This window comes from Phoxinus phoxinus (assembly GCF_949152265.1).
Source record: "Phoxinus phoxinus genome assembly, chromosome: 3".
NCBI lineage: Eukaryota > Metazoa > Chordata > Actinopteri > Cypriniformes > Leuciscidae > Phoxinus > Phoxinus phoxinus.
In genome coordinates, this window is record NC_136878.1 from 45,940,231 (window position 1) to 45,964,504 (window position 24,274).

Below are 24,274 nucleotides of genomic sequence, written 5' to 3' on the forward strand. Positions count from 1 at the left end.
AATCTCAGGAGGCCTCAGTCACACCTTAATATTAATATTAATCAGGAGAAACTTTAATATAATACACTTTAATATTCAAACTCATTGCTTTTTTCTGCTTCATCAGGATACTTTCTGAAGTTTCTAAACTTATGATTCATAAAACAAAACAAACACAAATATAAAACTTAAAATTGATAAATTAAAACATACACTTTAAAGGTCCCATGACATGGGGTTATTATATTATTTTATAATGTGTCCTGGGTTGCCCTTATAATGTTAGTATGTTTTTTAGATAGAAAATAGTCATAATTTAGAAACAAAAGGCATTTTTCCTAGCCCAGTTTTAGCCTCTGATTTGAACGCTCTGTTTGAAGGGGCGTGTCTGTGTGAGATTTCAGTGTAACCGGCCACTGCTGTGATTGGCTGACATGCTTGCATATGAAATAGCTACTTATTACATGTGAAACTCTCTCGAATACTTTTACTACAGTTATTATACGTTTTTACTATTACAGCTATCAAGATTAACAAATCGTCAGAAGTTTTTAAAGTATTTAGATCTATTCCCATCACATAAAATGTTGCCGTGATGAGCATTGCGCAAGCAGATGACAGTCTGTTGTTGATCGCGAGAATGAAGATCTTATCATTGCAACGCAGTTTCTGCACTCTCTCTGCTTTCACCAATGCAAACACGATGATGTAAATACAGTAAGAGCTTCATGTGCAGTGTAACGTGCGTCATTGATTTCATAACGAGTTTGGCAAGTGTCCAGATAAGGTCGATCGCGCTGTGTCCATGAGAAAATGAGCTAGGAAGTAGGAACGCGTGCGCGCGATTCCTACAAAGATTGTTCTTTGATCGCTTTCTGTATATAATTTATTCACAATTTAAATACGATTATTTTCATCCTACTAAAATAAACGATGTGAAGTTGATATTTTAGTCACTGGCTTGACTTACTGAGGCATAAACAGCAGTATTGAACGATTTGAGAGAAAGATTACCTGTCTGAACTTGAACAATTACACATCAGAAATTGTTGCTCGGCTCGATCGATTTATTTTCAGACGTTCGTCGAGGCCAGCTCTGTATTGATCCAAGTTGAGAAAACAGTCGTCGGTGAAATGTTTGCCGCAGACATGCAAAACTTTGGGGAGTTGTGTCGGCGCATTTCCAGAGAAAATGAAATGAATCCACTGGTTCTTCTGGGGCTTGGATGAAGGAACTAAAAAAAGGCTTCGGTGTTCATTTGTACATCCAATTATTGAGCAATTATTATGCTTCGCTCGCTCAAAAGCCATGATATCTCCCGTGGACAAACTAAAATCGCGCGCACGCGTTCCTACTTCCTAGCTCATTTTCTCATGCGGGAAATATTCTCTGGGCGGGAAAAGCAGAGAAAGGGGAGGTAACATTTCCTCCTTATGACGTCATACGGAGGAGATTCAAGATCAGCCTGATTGAGCGTCCACTTTTTCAAAGGCAGAGAAAGATAGCAAAAGCTCGATTTACACCGATTGAAATTTCTAGAAACTTGGGGACCATATACAGGCTAGGGGAACTCATATTAATGTTAAAAAACCTCAAAAAGTGAAAATTTCATGTCATGGGACCTTTAATTAACATTCTAAACATATACTCTTCAAATTAAAATAAAGGTCAAATCTGAAAATCAATCAGACAAGATACATTACTTCACACTTGAATATGAAGGATCATTTTAATACCAGCTCTGGCTGGAGGGGAAACGAAACAATGAGAAAAGTCATTTTACAAACCGCACAGACAGACATTCATATTTCATGAGCTGGAGCTGTGAATATTAGAAATAATATGCACCCATCTGTACTCCTACCATGATAGTGATATTCTTCACATTTCAAGGCTCCCATTTCACAGCTTATTTTTCAGAAAACAAGCACATTTAGACACATCTCTTTCCCTGGCACACACTGGCCACCGGCTGCCAACCGTAACCGTAATCAACACAGTAATGACCAACAGAAATAATCTATTGCAGTTTATTACACCGCTCTCTGGACAGAATCAGTCGTGACATTCAGTGTTACGTTATGGGAACGTTACTTTTGAATGTTCTGGAACAAGTAGTTACATTTAAAAAAAATAGATTTTAAAAATATCCATTTCACAGTTTCAAGTTTGATGACTAACTTTTAAAAATACTTAACATATCAGTGATAAATTGTATATACGCCAAAAACAGCAGGGACAAACTATTTGTGACCCTGGATCATAAGTCGCACGGGTATATTTGTGGCAATAACCAACAATACGTTGTATGGGTCAAAATTATAGATTTTTCTTTCATGCCCATTATCATTAGGATATTAAGTAAAGATCATGTTCCATGAAGATATTTTGTAAATTTCCTACCGTAAATATATAAAACATGTATTTTTGTGAGTGAATGCTGCACAACCGTGAACATAAATGCACAACTTTAAAGGAGATTTTCTCAATGTTTAATTTTTTTTTGCATTCTCATGGTGCGTTCACACCTGAAGTGAATAGCGCGTCAGGCGCGAGTGATTTCAATGTTAAGTCAATGCAAAGACGCGTTACGCGCGTAAAAAATACTGCGGCGCGAATGAGGCGTAGAGTGCGGCGCGGTAGACGCGAATACGCCTCATTCACGCGTAAAGTTCGTGTGAATGGCGCGAATTAGGTGCGAATGATTTTATAGTGCTTTTTGTGCATTCACGCGTTTGAGGCGAATTCGCGTCTGCCGCCCGAGTTGAAAAATCTGAACTTCTGCGTCAATTCGCACCACATTAACCAATCAGGAGCCTGCTTGCTTTACGTGGCATAAAGTGACATAGGATTATGATCGCTCCGATGCGGGACAGCAGGTCATCAAACTAGGCGCGGGACAGGCGGAAGTATCGCTGAAAGCAGCCGTCATCCAGGCGCAGCTCCTGGAGCAAATGGTGAAAAACTCGGCAAACTGGGTTCTCCTCCGAAGGGTCTGGTGGACCCAAATACGGCGACGATGATCCCTACGCCACCGTTCTGCTCTCCAGAGCAAACACAGAGCGGTGACTCTCTCGATCAATGATCTATTAACATCGCACATCTTTAAAAAGATGGCCGCCAGCGGGTTTCGAAACTTTCGCCTCTGACACGCGTCAATTTCGCTCTTGACGCCCGAATGGACACTAAGTGGTCAAGCGTATAACTAGTCGCGGCAGGCGCGAATTTGACGCGCTATTCGCGTCTGGTGTGAACGCACAGTTAGATTCAAGATTTTCAATAGTTGTATCTCGACCAAATATTGTCCTATCCTAACAAACCATACATCAATGGAAAGCTTATTTATTGAAAAATAAGCTTTCAGATAATGTATAAATCCCAATAAAAAATTTGTTTTACCCATATGACTGGTTTTGTGGTCCAGGGTCACATTTTAAGTATTTTCAGTATACACACATCATCATTATATATATATATAAAGTAGATTTAAAATCAGTTGTGAACAGAGCAGCTCCGATCAGGATTTTTGCAGCCAATATTTAAATATTGACTAAGTTCTCATCAAAGCTCACTCTACAGGTGAAACTTGAAAAATGTGGATATCGTGCAAAAGTTTATTTATTTCAGTAATTCAACATAAAAGTTGAAACTAATATATTATATAGACTCATTACGTGCAAAGTGAGATATTTCAAGCCTTTATTTGTTATAATTTTGATGATTATGGCTTACAGCTTATGAAAACCCCAAATTTAAAAATAGAATATTGTGAAAAGGTTTTCATAAGCTGTAAGCCATAATCATATAACAAATAAAGGATTGATATATCTCACTTTGCAGTGAAATAAATGAACTTTTGCACAATATTCACCTGTGTTTTGCTGTAGATCTTTAAACCGTCACGCTGCCTCAGAAGTCTGTCTGAAGTCAGTTTCGTGAACTCTGCCTGCAAAAGTCATTGCTTGATAGGGCAACACGTCAGCTACCTAAGCTTTTGGATGCAGTTATAGGATGTGATTATCGGGCGATAACGATCTGTGGACGATCGATCGGAGCATCCTTACTGAGTGAGCCATTGTTGCACAGAAATATCAATGGTCAGCAAAGTGCAAAGAATACAAAACTCTTCCGAAAACTCAACATCACACACCAGAGACGGGTTAAAAAGAGAGATTTCTCGCCTTTCTTTCTCGAGATTTCTTTTATCGCCAATTTCTCTCCAAAATGGGGCCAGTTTTAGTGTTTTGTGATAAAGAATTAGGAATGACTAATATGATCAAACAGTTAATGCACTGAAATAGGCAAAGAGAGTGAGCTAACAACATTGTAATTCCATTCTATTGAATATGTTACAATTTCAACATAACATCATCCTTTTACACAGCTCAAATTGTTATGCTGATAATTTAATTTGTAAGGAAAAATGTGCATTAAATACAGAAATATTTTCACCAGCGATCTCTGCAGATTATTCTGCTCTGTCGGCAGTGTCCACAACTGACTTGACCAAAAATGTTGAACTTTATTATTATTAATTTTTTTTTGCACAAGTACACTCGCTAAATTAAGGCAGATTGCATGAACTGGATAAAAAACTAAAACAAACAAACATTGGTTATAAATGTGGGTTACATTGATTAACCTGCATATATTCACACCCCTGAATATGATGAAAATAATTTGAAGGTGCACTTTTTACAGTGCAATTATGCGGAGTAATATTAATTAACAACATGTACATACTATATAATTAGGATGTAACAGTTCCACTATTACAGAATGTAATTTTCCTCCCGACCACTAGGGTCACCGGGGAGAATGTTGTCGCTAGGACATGTTTTTTCTTTAAAGTGATCGAGGGAGAAAAGGGAGATATTGATTTCCATGTGGAGGGCATCCCATTACTGACCTTTAATCAGAGTTTAGAGTAGAGTTAGTTACAAGGATTAGGGTTTTGTTTAGGGTTAGTTGCTTGTAATTATGCATAATTTACTGTTCCATTGTAAGTATATGTAACATATATAAGGACATTGTAAAATAAAGTGTTACAAAATGTTACCCTAAAAAAGCCTGAACATCTCAACTTGCACTTCAAAGTTAAAAACTCTGAATATGCATAAAAAAATATTGTACAGATGCAATAAAAAGAGATGCAATACACAATCTAATACCGGCACTTAACAAAAAGAGATTAAAAAAATAAAAAAATGGCCAAATGTCTGGCAGTGAGAGTGAAAATGCACACGCAGACATAACAGAAGCAATTAGTTTAATAGCCTAGTGCTTAATAATTCATTTTCTATGAGCGCATATGCATATGACAGATACCTGTACCATCAAATCAGCGAGGAAGCAGCGCGTCTGCTCTACATGGCAGAAAATGAGTCTTTCCGTCTTTTCAAATGAAGGTTCAAATGCACTAAAACGCTTCTGTGGCAGTAAGTGCTGGTCCTCCAGATGATGTGCCAATTATTCTGATTTAAAGCTTTCAATCAAACGGCTCTCAATGATGATTTCAACTATTTTGTCGGTAGATTGCCTATAAACGGCTGTCCTTCGAAGGTTATATCTGAAGCGAGTTTGTGTATGCGAGAGCAACTTGAAGTCATTGACTTATTTTTTGTACAAAGTTGGAAAGGTTTCAAGTGACTCTCTTTGAAGGACTTCTCATAGAACGTAGAACATGTAACATTCAAGGGCTCTTCACACAATATATATTTGATCAATGTTTCTGGTCGCCTTCATTCCCTGTAGTCTGCTCGACTAATGCAGGTTATCGGAATGAAAAAGTGTCGGCTGCATTATGAAGAAAAGTTTCTGCAAAGTTTGAATGTCCATTTCGATCTCACATTTTACAGTGTGAACAAAACATTAGTTACTTTCATAAAACTTTCAAGGGATCGTTCACCCAAAATTGTACATTGCACAAGGCAGCGTCCACAACTGACGAACAAAAATTTTAAACTTGATTTTTTTTTGCACAAGTAGGCCTACATTCGCTAAAGGCAGATTGCATAAATGTTGGTTACATTGATTACTGTAACCTGAATATTTGTAATCCATTACAAACCCCCGAATATGATGAAAAAAACTCAAGTCAAGTCATTCCAAACCTGTATATTTTTTTTCTCTGTGAAACAAAAGATATTTTAAACCTATTTTGTTTGTGGTCAGCAGCTTTTTACTCCATGTGCTAGATTTAGGCTACTATACAATATATCCACATACTCCCTATAACTTTGATTTGATTCTATGATTAGAAAGCTTCAATATGAGGAAGCATGAAGCAAACGAATAAAAAAGCATTGATCTGAAGCTTTTTGGCTTTTTTAACTGCATACTGTGACTTATGTTCCTTTCCTGCAGTCTATATATCAAGCATTGCATACATGCACACATGGCATGAGGGATTCAGTGCTGTCAGAGACATAGTTTAGCCATTGCATACAATTTAGCAGCACTTTGATCAAGAACATACGATTCCTTTATTTCAAGTCTTCATTACCATTACAAAGGCCTCCCGGTGTCCTTATATTTAACATTCAGAATGAAGCATCAGTGTTTGCCTATTGTGCGGTTTCTGCTGACACGTGGGATTATTTGCACGCCCAAACAACACTGGCACTGTGCCTTCTCTTTCTCACGGCCTAGTGGCGGAAATAAAGATTCGTGCACAATGATTCTGATCAGAGGCTCTTTGTCTTTTTAATATCTGAACTCTGGTGATTAATAGATGCTTTCATTGGAATGCTTCTCGCGAAAGGCCAATTTTCTGATTTCAAGGTTCAGCGCGTGGGCACTGGAAAAGAGATATTGTTGTTCGGATGAATATTTCCCGGTGTTACACAATTCCGAGGAAAGCAATTCCGCCCATGGACCTTGAGAAGATTTATCATGTTACACTCCCACAGAGACATATGGACAAGAGTAGAGGAGAGAGAGAAAATAGGGCTGATAAACTCTGAACACTATGAAATGACAGAGCCATTTTGTCCTCTATTAGTTGTCTGCGTGTGTGTGTGTGTGTGTGGGAGAGAGAGAGTGCAAACGAGGAATATTTATAGCAGATGAATACAAGAGTGGCTTGGCTAGCTTTTATTAAGTCGTGAGCAAAACATATATTCCTCAAGCCGGCCGTGAGAGAGGAGAGCAGGGCAGAGAATCGGAGCTGATGACCTTGTGGTTTAATCAAAAGCTGGTTGTGGGCCGAGATTGGGCTGGCGTCGGGCCCGGACTCTCACTGACTCAGTGTGTGTGTGTGTGTGTGTGTGTGTGTGTGTGTGTGTGTGTGTGTGTGTGTGTGTGTGTGTGTGGAAAGACAAGAGTCTTCTCCCCATTCTCCATCTCGCTCGACACGGAGAGAATTCATCCTCATAGGACACGTTAATGCTGTGATGCTTAATAAGCACTGGAATTACACTCCAGTCTATGGTTTTGTTTCTGTTTAACCCTTAAATGCATACCCCGGGTCTTTAGTGACCCGAGACGTCATTCACTACCCTCTTCCTCATTCATTTTTTTAAGTTAGACATCAACCTTCTTAGTATTTCTCAATCAGTTCATTATAAACAATATAGCAAGAAAAAATATATACAATTTTAAGAGAGTACCTGTTTTCCCATTCATTTTTTTTGTGTGTAAAATGTGGTTAGTTCATTTCACAATGTCATGACAAAAACAAGTCTGAGTCTTATGTGAGCAAATAAATTGGATTTGGGCCACATTTAGTTGCCAAAGTCCTTTTAGGCAAGTCGTGCCACTCGGCCGCCATCTTGGCAACGCCTCCGGTCAGCTATTTCGGACTAACAAGACCAGGCTCCTATCTAAATGAATGGGCAGAGAGTCAGAACTTTCACTGGTCACCGGGACATAAAACTCCATGTATAGAAACTGTCACAGTGTCTGGTGGTTCCCTGGGTTTAACATTAGAGGTCTCAGTTTTCACGGTGTCTAGGCATTTTCACTACACTTCCCATAATCCTGTCTGTCACTGATTGTTAATTTCCTTCAGCTGTTTCTCGTCACCTTGTTTGCACTTGTGTATATATACCCTGTCTGTTTCAGTGTTTGTCACGGAGTCCTTGTATATTGTCCCCACACTTCCGTTGTGCTTTCAATCCTGTTTTCTAGTGTTTGTGTTTCATGTTTTTGGATTGCCATTTTGGATTTTGACCCTTGCCTGGACTGGTTGTGAGTACGGATTTCCCCAAATAAATACTGCGCTTGGATCTACCTTTTCCTGTGTGTGTTCGTGACAGAAGGACTCCGTCATGCAGAGATCCAGCGGTATGGGGTCTCCTAAGTCTCCAGCCACTGAGAGGGGGAATTCTCAACCTAAAGAGATTCCTCCTCGTATGAACATTTTTGAGTGTTTTGCTTATTGGGCCCGATTGACTGAGGAAGCTGATAGGAGGAAAGCTTCCACACCCCTTTCAGAAGATCCCAGAGAGTCATTCGAGGGAACCCGGCTGGCAAAATTTTCTGGGACCCGCGGAGGTCATAGGAGAGGAGGTACTAGAGGGGAGTCCAGGTATCACTCTCCACCTCGATCCTTCATGGAACCTGAGGTGGTGAGGTCCAGCCCAGACTTCCATCCGCCGCCGATCCCATCCAGTCCAGAGCCTGCCTGTCGCCATCAGAGGCGGCAGAGGAGGAGGAGAGGGAGAGCTTCCTGCACTCCTGACGTTCCCGAACAACCCACTGTTGTCCCGGAGACCGTTCTGGTACAGTCCGCTGTCATCCCGGTGGTTGTTCTAGTACAGCCCGCTGTCTCCCTGGAGGTCGTCCCCGAGCAGCCCGCTGTCTTCTCGGAGGCCGTGCCCGAGCAGCCCGCGGCTGTCCCGGAGGCCGTGCCCGAGCAGCCCGCGGCCGTCCCGGAGGCCGTACCCGTGCAGGCCGCTGTCATCCCAGAGATCGTTCCGGAGATACCCACCATCAGTCCGGCCACGGTAAGGAGGGCTGTCTTCCTTTTTTATGCTGTGGCAGTACTGCATGCTTGGAGGAGGCACAGCACGTCTGCCGATCCAGAGCCTGTTCACGTCACGTCTGCCGAGCCTGTGTCTTCGGACAAGATGGCCGCCGTCGAGCCTGTTCACGTCACGTCTGCCGAGCCTATGTCTTCCGACAAGATGGTCGCGGCCGAGCCTGTTCACATCACGTCTGCCGAGCCTGTGTCTTCGGGGAGGATGATCGCCACCGAACCTGTGCCTGAGCCGGTGGTGTCTGTTCCTGTGCCTGAGCCGGTGGTGTCTGTTCCTGTTCCTGAGCCGGTGGTGTCTGTTGCAGTTCCTGAGCCGGTGGTGTCTGTTGCAGTTCCTGAGCCGGTGGTGTCTGTTGCAGTTCCTGAGCCGGTGGTGTCTGTTGCAGTTCCTGAGCCGGTGGTGTCTGTTGCAGTTCCTGAGCCGGTGGTGTCTGTGACTGTTCCTGAACCAGGTTCTGTCTCTGTTCCGCCTTGGTCTTCACCGCCGTGGCCGCCCGAGGGGTCTTCACCGCCGTGGCCGCCCGAGGGGTCTTCACCGCCGTGGCCGCCCAAAGGGGTCTTCACCGCCCTGGCCGCCCGAGGGGTCTTCACCGCCCTGGCCGCCCGAGGGACTGTCTGCTTCGCCCTGGCCGCCCGAGGGACTGTCTGCTTCACCCTGGCCGCCCGATGGACTGTCTGCTTCGCCCTGGCCGCCGCTTAAGCCGTTCCCCCTTGTTCCTGTTCCCCTCCATGGACCTGGCCCCCCATCCCACCCCCTGATCCTCCGCCTTTCCACCTCCCGCCTGGACTCTTGTTTTGTTTGTTTCTTGTGGTCTTGGAGCGTCTGGTAGCCGCTCCGTAGAGGGGAGGTTATGTCACAGTGTCTGGTGATTCCCTGGGTTTAACATTAGAGGTCTCAGTTTTCACGGTGTCTAGGCATTTTCACTACATTTCCCATAATCCTGTCTGTCACTGATTGTTAATTTCCTTCAGCTGTTTCTCGTCACCTTGTTTGCACTTGTGTATATATACCCTGTCTGTTTCAGTGTTTGTCACGGAGTCCTTGTATATTGTCCCCACACTTCCGTTGTGCTTTCAATCCTGTTTTCTAGTGTTTGTGTTTCATGTTTTTGGATTGCCATTTTGGATTTTGACCCTTGCCTGGACTGGTTGTGAGTACGGATTTCCCCAAATAAATACTGCGCTTGGATCTACCTTTTCCTGTGTGTGTTCGTGACAGAAACAGCAGTAAAATATGATAAAAATCGCTGAAAAAGTTTGATGACTTTGCCCCAAAATAAGGTTTAAAACGCCTTTTCCCCACAGGTTATACTTTTACTACGCATGCGCAAGGGTTCACGACACCGACAGGCGAAACCTCAACTGTGCGCATGCGTCAGTGGAACCAGACGATAGGCTTAAATGTTTCCCGGCGTGACTGTTAAAAGCAGATGATTTGGCTTTCCAGCGGGAGGGGCGGGACATGTGGATACGACCGCCATCTTTGCCGTTACGGGTTTTCCTTATATAGTTGTATTGAGGATTGAGGAAGTGGCATGTCTCTTATAGAAATTGTCTCTGACGTAGCCTAAGGTTCTCATGAGAATCAGGATCAAAACACATGAACAGAACAACCAACGCGATCAGACAAACACAGGACTATAAACACAAAGAATAATAAATAAATGAAAGGAAACGAGAAACAGGTGCAACCAAACAATGAATCACCATAGCAACCAATGCAAACATAGGAAACAGAACCAACTCAAAGTCCAACTCAAACCCAAGCCAGAACGTGGCAAATCAACTTGTTTCCAGTTTACACTTCTGTTAAACCATTTCTCAGCATCATTACTCGTCAGTGTCACATGATCCTTCAGAAATCATCCTAATATGATGATTTGCTGCTCAAGAAATATTTATGATTATGTTGAAAACAGTTGACCTACTTTGTTTTTTTTTCTTCAGGATTCTTCGTTGAATATAAAGTTCAAAAGAACAGCATTAACTTGAAATAGATTTTTTTTTGTATCATTATAAACGTCTTTATGAATAAATGTTGAGTTCCAGTTTGTACTCTTGACATCATTCACATGTATCCGTTTATTTGTCCTGATGTCACTCTCCACCGCTCCGCTTCATGCAGTTTTCCCATTATTTACTTGTGTGTGGCGTGAGTTGGATTGTCCCGCAAGCCGGCGTCTTATCTAGCGCTCAAACATTTGACTTCCATTGGCTGGCTTTCAGCAGGATCACAGCAGCAGGATATGAATTTAGAATGAATATGATTATGAATATGATCCGGCTTCCTGTTTATGACAGATCATCAGCGCTCGCTGGTCTCTGTCACTCCGGTGTGTGTAAGTCTGCAAACCTGGAACTGTCTCCAAACAATCTGCAGCAATACACACCGATAGCCTGTGTGTGTGTGGGACTGATAAGAGCATTGAACAGGGCTATGAACTCCAAGGATCAAATTAAAAGAAAATATAAGATATTTGTGTCAGTTGTATATCATATATTAAGATTAACTAACAGCCAATAAGCTTAAAGCTTAAAAATATGTTTAATCTAATATGACAGATGATGTTATGTAATGCTAAAGTCACAATTTTCAGTGAATCTAGTCGTCGATAGAGGATAAATCTGTAAATACCAAAAATATTGATTACTCATTATGTCCAATCAATTGCAAAAGTGAGTATTGTACACAAACGTTTGGTTCTGTACGGATTTTTATTGTGTTTGTCTCTTCTGCTCAACCAGGCTTCATTTATTTGATCAAAAATGCAGTAAAAAAACTATAATATTGTCAAACAATATTTCAATTTAAAAACAGCGGTTTTCTATGTGAATATATAGTAAAGTGTAATTTATTCCTGTGATCAAAGCTGAATTTTCAGCATCATTACTCCAGTCTTCAGTGTCACATGATCCTTCAGAAATCATTCATGATGATTTGCTGCATGCTCAAGAAACATTTATGATAAAAATAATAATAATAAATGGTGTGCTTAATATTTTTGTGAAAACTGACACTTTTTTAATTTCAGGATTCTTTGATTAAAGTTAAAATAACAGCATTTAATGGAAATGGGAATATTTTATAACATTATAAATGTCTTTACTGTCACTTTAATGCATCTTTGCTGAATGAAAAAAAAGTGTATATTGTACAGTAGCCAAATAAAGTATTTAGACACTTTTAGACATTTGAAGTGATAGTGCAAATCCATTTTCTTGGGAGTTCCACAGATCATATGGTTTGAAACGAAATGAGGGTCAGAAAATGATGACATAATTTAATATTTTTTGGATGAACTAACACTTAATAATGTCAGACTTTCATTGAATTAGATACAAAAGAATGGAAAAAAGATACAAAAGAATCAAGTTGAATAAGTGCTCAAATTATGTTCATAACTGACGCTCCTATTACTCAGATTCCCAGAAATAACTATTTTTGACTGACTGGTCATTTTTCATGTCAGTTCTCCTCAACTTTACTCAGGTTTCCGAGCAGAATAACCACCGGTGTTGTTCAATATATTATATTATATATATTATATATATATATATATATATATATATAATATATTAAACATGTGTGCATATGTTAAAACCTAACAACATTTTTGTGAAATGTTTTTACTATATGACTTAAAAATAAATGGTCATATATTTTAATTAGTGTCAAACTGGTGATGCTTGGCATGGAAAGTTTGACCCACCGGTTTAATGGTTTGCTAGAACATGTTGTGATCCGTCTCCAGATTATGGAAAGATAATATCACGATATGGAAAGATAAAAGATGCAATTTCAATGCTGATTAATGCATAACTTGAATACGACACTTTTCCCTTTCCTCTATAATATCTATAATATAGTTTACACACACACACACACACACAAGTGTACGCCGTAAACGAGTTGAATACACGAGAGAATCTGAGTAAATTAATTGCCTCAAAGCAAAGATCTCGCAAAATGTTATAATATGAGGTTTCCATTGTGGGGAAGAATAAAGACAAGCAAACTGCTATTACACAAACCATCTCTGTAAGCAGTTTCAATTAACAACTTTAAATAGATATAATATCTCTACTCATTGTAAATTATATCAGCCCCCATGTTTGTGTAATAACTTTCCCCACCGACGAGCTGCTTGTGTACAAGTGTTGAGATCCAACTGTGAAAACACAAGTAACATCATTCTTACAGAGCATCAGATTTTTAGAGAAGGATTCTTCTTGTTCACTCAACCAGTAAACACACACAACAACGACCACAACAACAACAACAACACAATCTTACAACGGGAAGATGCTGATAATGAAACACAAAAATAATCTCCTGCCAATTATCTCCACAACATGTTCTTTCTGCATCTTCCATATAAAAGCACAGCTTCATGTCTTCAACTGTTTTATGATGCTATAGTTGTTAAAACAAGCCAAATATGTATACATCATAACCTGATTTTTACATTTATTATGAATATTATGGTTTACATAGTTATGAGAGATAGAGATAGAGAGAGATACAGAGAGAGAGAGATAGAGATAGAGAGAGATACAGAGAGAGAGAGAGAGAGAGAGAGAGAGAGAGAGATAGAGATAGAGATAGAGATAGAGATAGAGAGATAGAGAGAGAGAGAGAGAGAGAGAGAGAGAGAGAGAGAGAGAGAGAGAGAGAGAGAGAGAGAGAGAGAGAGAGAGAGGTACACTGTAAAAAAAATGTTGGTTTAACTTGAAAAAAAAACAGATGGATGGATGGATAATCAAACTTTTCTTCACAATACACATTTTGTCAAAATCTGTTTCAGTATTTCAAAATGCATTTTTTTTTTCTGTTTATTTCCAGGATTCAATTAGATTTTACATCCCACAGTTTCAATAAGCAGTGAGACTTCTGGACCTCAGTGGATGTAATTCAGTTATTTCTTTTAAAAACATGCACCATTAAAAAAGGATTTAACAGCAATTTCGTACAATAAAATACTGTATGCTAGGTCATTTTAGATCATAACCCAACAAATTACTGCAGCAAAAAAACAAAAAAACAAAAAACTTGGTGCTAACTTGCACGCCAGTGTATTTTTGTTTCTCAACAGTACACAGAAAAAGTTGTATTTAATTACCGCAATATTATTACAACCCCAGCTCTCTTAAAGGCTATTAAAAGACTATTGACAACATTACTTATACACTATACCACATTATACTGCTATATATATAATGTTGATTGTGAATTATGACTACGTTTTTCTGCTTGTGTTCTGAGAGAATATTAAAGTCCCCCTGTGGTGAAAATCCAGCTTTTAGTGTTGTTTCTAATGTCTATGTGGTGTTTTTAATCTGCTTTACGACAAACCATGTGTAAGTTCACAAGTCAACAGCATTGCTGAGTATTTTCTGCTTAAAACTGCAGTGAACCAAAGACAGTCTCAAAAACACGGTTTGAAATCGCTGGTGTTTCTGACGTCACAAACTTGTAACCAATCAGATCAACATGTGATCGTCAACCAGTGGATCTCTGAGTGAGTGAGTGGAGGCGGGGCTCATTTGCATATTCATAGCCCGCATATACTAAATGACGCAAGGGTGTCGAGTTACATTCAAGCTATTTTAAGGCATGAAGAAACTTTTCATTAATAAATAAATATATAATTTTGGTGATCAAAGATGAGTTTTAAGGGATGAAATGATTAACTACAGGGGGACTTTTAATACTTTATTATATTTCTATATGAAGTCACAATTCATGTTTTTTTTTATTTTATTTTTTTTTTTATTTTGTCTTCTGACAAAAAAAAACGCTATCTCACGACCAATTCGTACGAATTTGTATATTAAAGGTAGCTAATTTGTACGAATTCGTACAACCTCACTCTTGTACGATTTGTCTAAACCCACTACAAATTGGTGAATTGTGACACGAAACATTCAGCAATGCAGCCTTATGATTATTTTATTCATATTTTTCCTTTAATTTCTTGTTTTCTGACAAAAAAGATAAGATAAACAATAATAAGAACAGAGTGAAATACAGTATTTTATCAAAATAAATTGCTATTTTTAATCTTGTACAATCTGAGTGATTTCCACAGTGTGCATTTATCCCTTACACACCTTCTTCATGCTGTCTCCCAGTGCTTGCTGTTGTGTGGTGTGTCTGCTGTCGTCATGCACACACGGGTAAAGTGAAAAGCGAAAAATAATCCCATTGTACAGTAAATGTACATGAGCCAAAAAAAAAAAAAAAACCTCTGCTATCTATACATGGTAGATATAGAAACTACAACAATGAAGCAAGTGACGGCTCCATCTGTCACCTCACGCTTTATTCTGCCGCTGTTCTGATTGGACATTATCTCGGCACGCCTGGAGTCGAGTGTAAATGGCTGAGTGAGCAGATGAAATAGAGATGTAAAGAGGACTCAACTGGTACGAGATGAAGAGAGGAACGCATCAGCTCTTGACCGAGCGTTCAGCTGACGCTAAGCTCAGAACCGCTCTCTGTACTGAGCCGGAGAGATTAAACTCGCTCTCATTAACATAACAATATCTCTACAGCTCCAGCGCCGTCCTCAATGCTTACATACAGAAAACAGCATCAGGCAAATCAATGACTTTAGACTATCACTCCAACAAAACCTAAAGAGAGTTGTGATTGCTCTCCGAATCAGTGACTCCAGCTGCCTTTATGAAAAGCCCTCTTTTGCCATTTAAATATCATAAATACGGCATGATCCAGTAAGTATAATGCATGTGTCGCCATGTGTTGATTGATTTAATAGGGTGTGTGTGTGTGTGTGTGTGTGTGTGTGTGTGTGTGTTTGTGTGTATTGTTATTGCTATAAACTCTGCTAATATGAATGATTGGCATTGTGCATGTGTGGCACTGACTAGTGTGTGTGTGTGTGTGTGTGGTTATGTGTGGTTATTGCTATACACTCTGGTAATATTAATGATTGTCATTGTGCATGTGTGGCACTGACTAATGTCCAGTGATAAATCTAGGCTTAACTGCTCGCATAAACAAGGGTCGCCACTGTTAAACATGAGTGATTGAATGGCAAGACTGTTTTATGGTTACAATATACACTCTAGATATATGCATTAAAAAATGTGAGAATGGACAGTATCAGTATCAGCAGCTTCAGCAGAGGTATGAAAGTATTGTAGATATGCAGTCCTGCTTTTCTGACTGCACATACTCTGCACATGCGCCTGGCATTATTTCAACTAATTACTAATGGATCCACACGGTGGCAACACTAGGCCCGCAGTTAAAGAAGAAACAGAACAACAACAAACTATCAGAAACCGTAATTCAAACAGAAACAAGATTATTTTTCTTACCCAATTGGCAAATCATTTTGCTTGTTTTAAGCAAATATTCACTTCATTTTAATTTATTTCCCAGAAAACAAGACATAATATCTTATGGCATTGTACTACTTTAGTAAATGCATCTTGATTCAAGATGTTTTAGATATTTGGACTGGAAACAAGATAATAATACTAAGTAAGAAAAGCATTCTGATATAAAGTACCATATATGGCACACAAAATTGGAAACATTGAATTGTGCAGGGAGATGTGTGTTGCGTTCTGTAAAGCCCCTCATGGAAGATGAAAGCTGTTCGGTTTATAATTGTGACAATGAACACTTATCAGGATCAACTAAACTGGATTTTCAAAGTTCAAAACATTGACTTCACAATATACTGAGTTCACAATACATTGTTATAGAGCGCAATCAGTTCATTCATCAATCCATTCATTTTCTCCTTTGGGAAAATCATTTTTAATGATAAGATTAAGTCTGTATGACCATAAATGACGGAGTATTTTAAGTCTATGTTACTGCTATGTGAAAAAACCCCCAGCAAAACGCGCCGGCGCGTTTGCCGACCCCAGAGGGTTAACAAACATTTAGGCCCCTATCTTGCATCCAGCGCAATTGACTTTGTACACCGACGCATGTATCATTCATATTTTGCACCCGACGCACAGCGGACTTTTCCCTCCACAGACGCACATCAGTAACTTAGGGAATGAACTTGCGCTCGGGGGGGCGGTTCAGTGAAAAGAGGAGCGTGTTCCGGTGCAAACGTTCCCTGGAGATATTCTGGAGTTTCAGAAAACAATTCCACCACTGACCAGGAAAAACCCAGTCTAAAGACAGCGGTGCGTTAGTCAGATGCTATTTTAAGGGCGCGTGCTTGGCCATAATGTAGCGTGTGTACAGCACACACACACTTTTCTTCTCTCATCTACACAGACGCAGCAGTTCATATATTTGCAAACCATACATGATTACAAGGAAAAATATTACCACACGAGAGAAATCATTGTGGTGTCCATGAAGATGTGAAAAAATAGGCATAAATCTAGATTACACATTTACCCAAATTATTCAGGCTAATTGTAGTAATGACGGATCAAACCTGTTCACTATCGGTCAATAGTGGCGAGACACATCGGTATATAAGGACATCTGGTAAAGTGTGTTGTCCGTCAAGAACCAGGAAAACTAATTCTGAAGACTGCAAAATCACCGTTACCATCATGTAAGTTGCGTGCGCCGGCAAACCCGCTGTTATAATAGCAATCCGCCGCGGAACAAGTGCGCCGGCTCTTAAAGGGAATGTGAGAGGACGCTCTGATTGGTTTATTTCACGTTACGCCCAAACCACACCTATGAGTAATGAAGCGACTTCAGACCAACACATTTTAGATTTGCGTCAGGCACAAGAATAAATTATCACGCCGGTATAATAGCAACAGCGCCGGGATCCGCCCACAAAGTTACTTGCGTATCGCGTTTGATTCTTGCGTTTCTGATCATTAAAATAGGGCCCAGACAGACATACTGTGAGCTACAAGCTTTTTAATCGAATGGTATTTGCTTCTGTTGAAGATGTCAGCCTGCATTATTTCAGCTTATTTTTTAAATAATTGTGACCCTGGACCACAAAACCAGTCTGTCTATATCTGTGGCAATAACCAACAATACATTGTATGGGTCAAAATTATAGATTTTTCTTTTATTCCAAAAATCATTAGGAATCATTAGAAAGTAAAGAGCATGTTCCATGAAGATATTTAGTAAATTTCCTACCGTAAATATATATAAAAAATATATATTTTTGTGAGTGAATGCAGCACAATCGTGAACATAAATGCACAACTTTAAAGGAGATTTTCTCAATGTTTAGATTTTTTTGCACCCTCAGATTTTCAATAGTTGTATCTCGACCAAATATTGTCCTGTCCTAACAAACCATACATCAATGGAACGCTTATTTATTCAGCTTTTAGATGGTGTATAAATAAATAAAAATGACCCATGTGACTGGTTTTGTGGTCCAGGGTCACAATTGTGGAAATCCTGGTGGAAAACGCCTCTGTTACGACTGTATCCTTGGTTCTCTGAAGCGGGAACTCGCACTGTATTGATCGGCGCTGTGGGAACGTTCTGCAGGATTGCGTCGTGAAGCATGTGTGAAATCAGTCCAATCGTGGGTGGTGACGTCGTGAACCAGGAAACTATAAAGCAAAGTGCAACACTAGATTCAAATGACTGTTTTGTACAGTAGTATATTGGCATGCAGAGCTGCAGTGCTCACACCAGTGACATTGGTGCTGTCGGCATCGTGCTCTACCAGTTGAGCTACAGGAGGATGGCAAGGACGGCTGGTGGCACATGGGACCGTAATGCTCTCGTCTGGACTAATGAAACTGATGACTGGCCAGCCTCCAGCATACATCAAACCTCAGCTGCTCATCCAGAACGCTGCAGTCCTGACTGATCTTCAACCTCGCCTCTGTAGACTCCTATTCCTGCACGGGTCGATTCGAAAGTCTACGGCACACCGTCACCACTTTAACATTCACATGATAAGCACTACAGCCAACTTGTAGTTGGCAATATTCATTGGCAATATTCCTTTAATTTCACAACTAGTAAGTGTTTATTCAGATATGTCGATCTAATGTAAAAAATAAGCTCGTGCAATTTACATATGAACGTATCTGGAGATGACGGAAAAACATCGGTCACGCGCTGAGCGCTGTGAGTGTGTGTTAGAAACCAGGAATGTTGTTCTGTAAAAACTAGAAGTACAGCACTACTAACGTTTTTCAACCAACTTTTACAAAGAAAGTCTTGTAATATATAAAAGCTTGGAATAATTCAGATTATGCATGCATTTATTTGATAACACATAAAGTGACGTTATTACAGTTTAAAACAACTGTTTTATATTTCACTATTTCGTGATCAAAGCTGAATGTTCAGCATCATTACTCCAGTCTTCACTGTCACATGATGCTTCAGAAATCATTGTAATGTGATGATCTGAGGCTCAAGAAACATTTCTGATTTAACATTATCAATGTAAATTTTTTTTTTTTTGTGGATTTTTTAATGAATAGAAGTTCTCTAGAACAGAAGCTTGAAATATAAATATTTAGTAACATGAAAAAATGTGTTTGCTGACACTTTTGATCAATTTAATGTGCCCTTGCTGAAAAAGAGTATTCATTTCTTATTTATAGCATCAGTAATTATATACATGCATAGCTCATTGCTAGTTCATGTTAGTTAATGCATTTAACAGTGTTAACAAATGGACCTTAGTGTAACGCAAAACCATTATATCTTTGTGTAGACTTTTTTTTTTTTTGTGGCTATCTGTGTTTGTAGATAACATTGTTTAACTGTATTTCACTTTGGTAATATCATTTGGTATCTTTTCATTGCTGTCTTCCAAATGCCTTGTTTATTAGCACAGCACTTTTCTAACATGCTGTTCTCCTTTTGGTTTTCCAGATTCACCTCCACATGTATGAATCTCTGTAGTGTTCATTCAGGTGTTCATGCATCACCAGTGACAGTGCATTAGAGATTTCACACGGCTTGTACAGTATGTGCTAAAAGCAGAAGAGATATAATCCAATGCAGGGTTACTCCTATACAGAAGCACTCACAGTGTCCCCTCCTTTTCCTTTAGAGTAAGCCCGGTTAGAGAGAGTAAGAAGAGGTAGATAATGCATCTAAATGTCAGGTCACAGAACACTGGCTTAAAGATCGGAGCTTTTATGGAGGAGATCTATTATTTGCTGTGTTTAAAAATAAATGCAGGCAACAGACCTATATGACGAACGAGAAGTGTATTCAAAGACATGGACAATGGCTGAGGCCAAACAATGAAAGGAATACTGCGGATTGAACTACACAAGCTTCTGCTGCTTATCACCACAGATCATAAATGAATTTCAGTGTATATAAACACAAATGCATGTTCACCGTAAATAAGAATCCATCTTTCTTTCTTTCTTTCTAACTAATCCATCTTTCTTTCTTTCTTTCTTTCTTTCTTTCTTTCTTTCTTTCTTTCTTTCTTTCTTTCTTTCTTTCTTTCTTTCTTTCTAACTAACTCATCTTTCTTTCTAACTAATCCATCTTTCTTTCTTTCTTTCTTTCTTTCTTTCTTTCTTTCTTTCTTTCTTTCTTTCTAACTAATCCATCTTTCTTTCTTTCTTTCTTTCTTTCTTTCTTTCTTTCTTTCTTTCTTTCTTTCTTTCTTTCTTTCTTTCTTTCTTTCTTTCTTTCGAACTAACTAATCTTTCTTTCTTTCTTTCTTTCTCTTTCTTTCTTTCTTTCTCTTTCTTTCTTTCTTTCTTTCTTTCTCTCTTTCTTTCTAACTAATCCATCTTTCTCGGTTTCTTTCTTTCTAACTAATCTTTCTGTCTAACTAACTAATCTTTCTTTCATTCTTTCTTTCTAACTAATCTTTCTGTCTAACTAACTAATCTTTCTTTCGTTCTTTCTTTCTAACTAACTAAACTTTCTTTATTTCTTTCTAACTAATCCATCTTTCTTTCTTTCTAACTAATCCATCTTTCTTTCTTTCTAACTAATCCATCTTTCTTTCTTTCTTTCTTTCTTTCTTTCTTTCTTTCTAACTAATCCATCTTTCTTTCTTTCTAACTAATCCATCTTTCTTTCTTTCTTTCTAACTAATCCATCTTTCTTTCTTTCTAACAAATCCATCTTTCTTTCTTTATTTTATTTCTTTATTTCTTTTTTTACCACAGATAATAATTTAATTTCAGTGTATATAAACACAAATGGGAAACATTTTCACTGTAAATACACTTGTGCAAGCATATTTTACAGTTTTATAATGCTGTTATACATGTATAACCGTGACACTTTGCATGAGACGTGTGACAGAATCACAGTGAATAATAGGCTGTTATGATGTATGTTGTGTGTTCGTCAATCATTGTGTCACACTCAAATTGACTGTATACTTTTACCGCCGCTGTCTAAAGAGCACCGTGTGTTACAGCTCTCGACCATATTGCAAAAGAGCAGCTACAAAGACAGATTCCTAGACAATAACTGTAAATGTCAAGCGTGAGGCTCGTAAGCCCTGGGCCTGAGACGTCACAGCGGGCTTGTGTTATTCCCATGATCCCCCGGCATCGGCACGCTTATCAAACTGACGCCCTGCAAACCGACTCAACCTGACGGAGACCCTGAGCGACAGATTACCACAGAAGGTCATGAGCAAATAAGTGTGTGTGTGTGTGTGTGTGTGTGTGTGTGTGTGTGTGTGTGTCAGATAACAGCTTTTTAATGCATTTATGATAACTGTGAGGAGAATATGTGTCTCAGATGCTGTAGCCTAACTTTACTGCAATTAATTATGTATTTATTTTTACTGGTTATTCAACTTCAAACTATAAAAATAAGATATATTTTAGGATGTTATAGATAAAACAAAGATTATTGAAGTATGTTTTACAATAAATTATGTCTTTCTACTTAAACATTTTACATTTAATTCAATGTGAAGATTTGTTTCTTTGTGATTATCTGTGGATTATATTATCAGTGAAAAAGTAAATTCTACAACTAATTTTCAGCGCATGAACATGCTTTACATTTGTTTAATTAATAATGCATTCTGTTAAATGATGCATGGTAACTTTGGATCACTTCTCTAACACTGGCAGATATTCATGTATTTATTGCGTATTTTTAGAAGAAGCACCATATCATTTCTAGCTTGCTATACAATATAAAAGGCTAAATCATTTTTCAACATCCTTTACTCTTGTAAAACAACACTTGTGTTTTGGAAGAGTGGAAACCTAGAGACGACCTTCGAAAACAGCCAACAGTTCTCAACCTGTAGCTTTCGACTGCATTCACACTGAAGGTAAGCAGGGTTGAGCCCGCCCTGCTGAAAACAAAACAACTAAGCTGGGGTGAGTTTCCCAAAATAAACGACTATGTTCGCAAGTTCAGTCGTTATCAGCAGTTCAACGAGTCTGTGTTTCCCGAGACCATCGTTATAACGAACATTCACAAACAGCATCGCAGAGTTGTGTGTGTGAGCGACCCCATACAGTAATGTAATATATGTACACACATAAAATACACATATACGAAATATATCCACATATATTAAATATATATGCCCATATATAAAACCTATTAGAAAATGGAACAATTGACATATAAAACCAGCCCATATATTTTATGTATGTATAAGAGTGTTTTTTTATATACATGTCACATATATAATGATCAGTTTTCAAATAGAATTTGTGTAGTATTTGTTTTGTTTTCATGAGCTGGTCAAGAAGAGGTAAAATAATAATAAATAATACATTTTATTTATAAAATATTTGATAATGAGATAGAAATTGAAATGAAATGTGGATATGTAGACTTGATCTGTAGACTTTAAATAAATAGTTAAATAGTAAATAGTTTGGCATATATAAATTAAACATATCGGTGACATATATGGTCAAAACATACAGTATTATATAAATAATAATCATATACATCATATTAATATATGTCAATATACTCATTTAATATGGCAAATTTATATATGTTAAAAACTTATATCAACATACATGTAGAGATATGTATATATGTGATAGCAATATATTGTCTGATATTTAGCATATGGCGGTGGACTCAATAAATCCTGATCTTGAGTTAAATAATCAAGCTGACATTCAGTGCAATCTGTGTCTTTTATTTAAAATACAATCAAATGTAATTTATATATTTTAGTTTGTCAAGAGATTTAAAGTGTAGTGTTAGAAGAGTGCGCATGTGTGAACGAGCTCTAGTGCGTAAGAACGAGACTATGATTGAATCTGGAAATAAAGCAAAATAACTGAGAAACATGAGGAATAGTCCTCAGATGCCATGTCTATAATTTATATCAAAATATCTAGCGTTAATTCGATCTCAAACAGTTTCATTAAAATTAGTTATTTCTCCACACGTGCGTGACGTCATAAACCAACGTGGTTGAGCGACCAATTTGCGACATTATGGTTTCGGGAAACAGTCGTGACACGCTAGTGGATTTCTCCAACGATGTATTGTACTACGGTAGTTAAGCGGCGAGTTACGGCGTTGTACAGGAAACACACACCTTGTTGTCTGGTCTTTGCTGGTTTAATCTGGGTGTAGCTGGTTTAATTTGGTCAAACTGGTCTCCCACCCTGACCATCTAAAAGAGTCTAAAACCAGCCTAAATTAAATCTAAATTAATTGCTTTTATTCAAATAGAAATTGTATTTAACATTACAAAATTAAACTAAATATATTAGGTTACACCAAGAAATAAGTAAATGTAAGGGTAAGATCAGCTGGGAACTGCTCTTTTTAACATAACTATAGCAGGTTAGCACGTGTTACAGTGGTTTAGCTGTTTCCCCCTTTCTTCGGCAGGATAGTCCTACACAGATGGCAATATCCGAAATATTTGTCCTTGTGGGGAATTGTATTTTTTGATCCAAAGAGGAAAACAGCTTATAGATAAGTGATGCTTTTTGAAAATGTAAAACATTTTAAAGTAAAACATGCAGAAAGTTGTGTGTGATCGGGAGGGTTAGGGGTCGGGTTAGTGTAAGAGGAGATAATATACAGTTTGTATAATATAAAGTGTGTGTGTGTGTGTGTGTGTGTGTGTGTGTGTGTGTGTGTGTGTGTGTGTGTGTGTGTGTGTGTGTGTGCGTGTGTGCGTGTGTGTGTGTGTGTGTGTGTGTGTGTGTGTTGACTCACCAGTGTCCTGGTCACAGAGCTGTTCACAGGGGTCAGTCGTCCTCTGACCGCAGTAATCTCTCACCCACTGGGTAGAGGTGTTGGTCTGGTAGTACAGGGTCAGTTTGGCTGGATTTAACCAGTTGGAGACGTCCAGATAACTGCCCATGCTTACTACAAAACTGCTTCCTGTATCAAAAAAAAAGAAAAAGTTTCACATTTAACTTAAGATCCTTTT

The 24,274-nt window shown here is 38.6% G+C and overlaps 1 protein-coding gene across 2 annotated transcripts in view; it reads right to left on the bottom strand.

Moving 5' to 3' along the window:
• Positions 1–24,274, bottom strand: part of astn2 (astrotactin 2) — a 506,843-nt gene that overhangs the window by 244,545 nt on the left and 238,024 nt on the right. For both annotated transcript variants that reach the window (XM_079606411.1, XM_079606410.1), the window contains one exon: positions 24,058–24,225. In XM_079606411.1, coding sequence (XP_079462537.1) covers positions 24,058–24,225 — 168 coding nt within the window. The remainder of the gene's footprint in view (positions 1–24,057; positions 24,226–24,274) is intronic.